Source organism: Protomyctophum bolini (assembly GCF_963924005.1).
Source record: "Protomyctophum bolini genome assembly, chromosome: 11".
NCBI classification, from domain to species: domain Eukaryota; kingdom Metazoa; phylum Chordata; class Actinopteri; order Myctophiformes; family Myctophidae; genus Protomyctophum; species Protomyctophum bolini.
Genome location: NC_137872.1, coordinates 7,311,598 through 7,317,005, shown reverse-complemented (window position 1 = coordinate 7,317,005; position 5,408 = coordinate 7,311,598). Strand labels below are relative to the sequence as shown.

General features: G+C 50.0%; 1 protein-coding gene across 1 annotated transcript in view; it reads left to right on the top strand.

Annotated features, from left to right (window-relative positions):
* Window positions 1–1,014: 1,014 nt before the first annotated feature.
* The window catches only part of LOC308324445 (homeobox protein Hox-B4a-like), a gene marked incomplete at both ends in the record, with an annotated part of 4,579 nt that continues 185 nt past the window's right edge, over window positions 1,015–5,408 (top strand). Inside the window, 2 exons of the mRNA XM_080776490.1 lie at window positions 1,015–1,582; window positions 5,265–5,408. The exon at window positions 5,265–5,408 is cut by the window's right edge and continues 185 nt beyond it. Of these exons, the coding sequence (XP_080632616.1) occupies window positions 1,015–1,582; window positions 5,265–5,408 (712 nt within the window). The remainder of the gene's footprint in view (window positions 1,583–5,264) is intronic.

Below are 5,408 nucleotides of genomic sequence, written 5' to 3'. Positions count from 1 at the left end.
GACACCGAGGAGGAGCGGGGCTGCGTGGCCGGGCTGAGCGCACCGAGGCACGGGCCAATTCTACACGTTCCCCCGGTCCGTGGTTACCGATTTAAAACTGACTGGATGGGGAAGGGAAGGGGGGGGGGACCCTCCGCGCGTGCGTGTGTTTATCGCGCACGCGTGCACACACACACACACACACACACACGGCTCCAATTTAACTCAACAAGCACTTTCTGCTTTTTTTTCCTCCTTTTTTCTCTCAGACTCTAGTTGAAGTTGCTGCCAAAATGAGGGGGGGACGTGCGCGCGCGCGCGTGTGTGTGTGGATTTGTTTGCGTGGGTGTCAGGGGTCGTGTATACAGTAGTGTGTGTGTGTGTGTGTGTGTGTGTGTGTGTGTGTGTGTGTGCGCGCTTTGAGTTTTTGGACTAACGACAGATGTGTCCGCGCGCGCTCTGTTATTGTTGTGGTTTCTGTGGCGCGCGTGCGTGCCAACATTTGGAAAGAGATGGAAATGAAAGAAAGAAAGAAAGAAAGAAAGAAAGAAAGAAAGAAAGAAAGAAAGAGACTGAATAATGTCCAACCACTAAAACTATAAGGAGCCACGCGCACGGAGATGCGCGTGCGTGCGCGCCGTGTTACGTTCTTAGTCTTAATCCCATTTCCTTATCCGGGCCGCCGTGCGCCGGCACGTCACACGGGGCGACACGCACGCTCATTGGCTGGCCCGCTGGTCACGTGGGGTCTCCTTAACTTTGTCCACTTGAGGGGAAAGTAGGAGGGTTCAATGGATGAGTTGAGCGGCAGACTAAAGAAGATGAGATATTATTTGCTTTTTTACTATAATATATATTTTAACCGGGGACGGCACCGTGACTGTGCGTGTGAGTGAGTGAGTGAGTGTGTGAGTGAGTGAGTGAGTGAGTGAGTGTGTGAGCGTGTGTGTGAGTGCGTGCGCGCCCATCCGCACACGTACAGCATCGGCCAATGCACCGTGCGCGTCGGTGTAAAAAATTGATGGAACTAAAAACATGAGCTCCTCATATCTGATCAACTCCAACTATGTGGACCCCAAGTTCCCCCCGTGCGAGGAGTACCTGCCCCACAGCAGCGACTATCTGCCCGTGCACAAGCCGGAATACTACAGCCCTCCGCGGGGGGACAGCTTCCAGCATGAGCCGCTCTACCACCACCAGCACCACCACCAGAACCACTCCCAGCAGCATGAGCACCACCTCCGGCACCACCACCACCACCACCTCCGGCACCACCACGCCGCCGCCCCGGAGCCGCAGCAGCCCTACGCGGGGCTGCCGCCGCCGCAGCCCGCCGCCTCCTCGGTGGTGTCGGTGGTGATGTCGCCCCGGGGCGGGGGTCACGCCGTGTCCGCTCCCCCCGGGCTAGTGGACGCCTCGACCCCGGAGCACGGCCGCCTCTGCGACTCGGTGACTCCCAGCCCTCCTCCTCCTCCGCTCCCTGCCCAGCCCTGCGGAGGACAGCCACCACAACAAGCCGCCCATGGCGCGTCTTCCCCCGCGGGCAGCGCGCACAAGGACCCGGTGGTTTACCCGTGGATGAAGAAAGTGCACTGTAACATCGGTGAGTGAGTTGGTTCGCTTGGGAACTTCTCTCTCTGCATGTGTGTGTGTGCAGTGTCTATGTCTCTCTCTCTCTCTCTGCACAGCTTCCACATCGCAGCTTATTATTTCTACACCGTCAAAGCCTTTATCTCTCCTCTCTCTCTCTCGCTCTGTCTCTACCTCTCTCTACCTCTCCAGTCTGCTGCCATAGCCCTTGGGGTCCAGATTTACGGCCGTGTGTTTGCAGGGCCAATATAATTACACCCTCCATAAATTTTTATTGCACCTCTCTCTCTCTCTCTCTCTCTCTCTCACACTCACACACACACACACACACACACACACACACACACACCCCCCCTCCCCACCCCTCCCCTCCCCTCTAAGTCCTTTAGCTCTCTCTCCCTCTCTGCCTCCTAATTTCCCAGTCTTATGACAAGCCGGGCCGAAGCCATAAGTTTAGCTTTTATGCTCTAGTAATTCGATTTTAAGTGGTCTGGAGGTTGTTATAAACGGTGTATTTTACTCCGTGTGTCCCCCTTCTAGAGAGAGAGAGAGAGAGAGAGAGAGAGAGAGAGAGAGAGAGAGAGAGTGAGGGTAAAGTAAAGTTTTATGGCAGCTTAGCTGAAATATTCATGTTTATGGAGCTGGCCGTAAAACCCTAATGCAAAAGCAAATAGTTTGAGAGTCTATTAGCGGACGGTGCCTTTAATGTCCCGAGTAGCTGGCTACTGCTACCATAATGGACTGCTTGTGTGTGTGTGTGTGTGTGTGTGTGTGTGTGTGTGTGTGTGTGTGTGTGTGTGTGTGTGGGTGCGTGCGCGTGCGGCGCGCGTGCTCTGCCTTGCGGGAGGGGGGGGGGGGGGGGGGCGTGCATGAAAACATGAAAACGACATCATCTCACCGCGTTAATATTCTAAAACCATGATCAGAAACAGATTCAACAATATTTCACTGTCTATAAATCATTCCTGAACAGAGCATGCGCGGATTTGTGAAATGGTGAACATCCCGCGATATCAAACACAATAACAGTATAGGCCTATATGTCTTGTTTGTTATGTTGGTGTTTTTGTGAGAGTAGATTTGAGTTTTCGTTTAATTTGTTGTCCGGTCGACCGGACCGGGCCCCAGCTGTGAGTGCCGTCCGCCTCGGTATACGGTCCCCCTCGGTCCCCCCCCCCCCCCCCCCCGCCTCGGTACGGACTCCTCCCCCCCTCCCCTCCGGTCTCAAGACGCTGCAACAAGACAATGGTGTTCCGTTCCTCCTTCTCCGCCTCGCGCCGCCATTGTCCCGCTAACCGTTACTGTAACCGTGCGTGTGCGTGCGCGTGCAGAATGATACAATGATGTTGATTCGCTGTTGTTGTCAGATCACAACAACGTGACCGTGTTGTTGTTGTTGTTTATTTATTCTGAGGACGCCTCGAGGCTAATGATAGTATACATTATACTGCATATATAGACGAATATGATGCATTACTGCATGATTTGAATATGATACACGCGCGAGCGCACACACACGCACGCACGCACACGCACACGCACACACACACCCACACACACACACACACACACACACACACACACACACACACACACACAGTAAATAATTATAGGCTATCATAACCAACCAACATATACATAACAATGATTTAAAATGGAGGATCCTGATGTAAACGAGTCTTTTTATGGGTTTATCCTCAGCAGTTTTTTTTATTGACCTGTAGGCCTACTTTGAAATGTAAATGTTTGCAATCAATATAAGGCCTATACAACCGTATCTATTGCCTCTCTCTCTGTCTCTCTGTCTCTCTCTCTCTCTCTCTCTCTCTCTGTCTGTATCTCTCTCTCTCTCTCTCTCTCTCTCTCTCTCTATAAACACATATTGTAATAGTATCATATATGTGTTTTATAACATAAATCATCTGCAGTGATGTGACGTCACAGTGTGTTGAATGTTGTTGACACGTTGTTACACAATACTTTATCATTTATTGTTATTAATATTAATAATAGCTCAAAATGAGCTCTAGGGGAGCTCTAGAGCTGTATTTTGTTAGAGGGTCCTCTACTTATTAAGTGTATAGCCTGCAAATATGGTATGTACAAATATATGGTCTTTTGTAAAAAATATAAAAAATAAAAATCACACCGTGTGAAGTGAGGGGCGCTCTTATCATCATTACATCATCACATTCCGGCCAATCACAATTGGCTTCCTCAATTTTCTGTCCTCACTTTTCATCCTCAATACATACTTTGATCAGCCAATCAAACCATCGCTACGGGGTGCTCAGCCAATCAAATCATCGCTGTATACGGGGTGATCAGCCAATCAAATCATCACTACGGGGTGGTCAGCCAATCAAACCATCGCTACGGGGTGATCAGCCAATCAAATCATCGCTGTATATGGGGTGATCAGCCAATCAAATCATCACTACGGGGTGGTCAGCCAATCAAATCATCGCTACGGGGTGCTCAGCCAATCAAATCATCGCTGTATACGGGGTGCTCAGCCAATCAAATCATCACTACGGGGTGGTCAGCCAATCAAATCATCGCTACGGGGTGATCAGCCAATCAAACCATCGCTACGGGGTGCTCAGCCAATCAAATCATCGCTACGTGGTTCACAAAAGCACACAAAGCTGGCCATAGGTGGGGCTAGCACTCCTCAAAAAGGAAAAAAATAAAACATGAATGAATGAACGCTCTAATGTTGTTCCACAGTGAACCCAAACGCCCAATTGCTGTTGTTTGTGAAGCAAGCTTGTAAATACGTGAAAAGCCCTTATACTTGTATACGGCCTATTGTAAGTATAAGATAAGAGAGACCCATATACGGCTGTGCTGTTTGTAAATATCCCAGATAGACCCTACAAGTGTGCCGTTTGTAAATATCCCAGATAGACCCTATACAAGTGTGCTGTTTGTAAATATCCCAGATAGACCCTACAAGTGTGCTGTTTGTAAATGTCCCAGATAGACCCTACAAGTGCAGCTGTTTGTAAATATCCCAGATAGACCCTACAAGTGCAGCTGTTTGTAAATATCCCAGATAGACCCTAGTGTGCCGTTCGTAAATATCCCAGATAGACCCTATACAAGTGTGCTGTTTGTAAATGTCCCAGATAGACCCTACAAGTGTGCTGTTTGTAAATATCCCAGATAGACCCTACAAGTGTGCTGTTTGTAAATGTCCCAGATAGACCCTACAAGTGCAGCTGTTTGTAAATATTCCAGATAGACCCTAAAGTGTGCTGTTTGTAAATATTCCAGATAGACCCTACAAGTGTGCTGTTTGTAAATATTCCAGATAGACCCTAAAGTGTGCTGTTTGTAAATATCCCGTGGGGGCGGTGCCCGTGGGAGCCTGTGGGCAGGGCCCCTGCCCAGAGGACTGCCCGGGGCAGAGGACTTCTGTGGCGGTTCTGGACAACAGGGTGTGAGCGACTCGACACCGGGCAGGCACTGCACTTGGTTCTGGAGTTATACGTGCATTACAGACATAAACACAGAAACTTGGTGCATTTATGTGATTTACGATGATAAAAGCGCCCCTCACTTCACACGGGTGTGATTCTTTCCACTTGTTATGAAACTGTGGTGTGAGAATCAAGCCGATTCTGAATGAATGAATGAATCAACTATACTACAACTCATAACGTCTCTGATGTTTCTCTCCCTCCCGACAGTGAACCCCAACTACAACGGCATCGGCGAGCCCAAGCGCTCCCGCACGGCCTACACGCGGCAGCAGGTCCTGGAGCTGGAGAAGGAGTTCCACTACAACCGCTACCTGACGCGGCGCCGGCGCGTGGAGATCGCCCACACGCTGG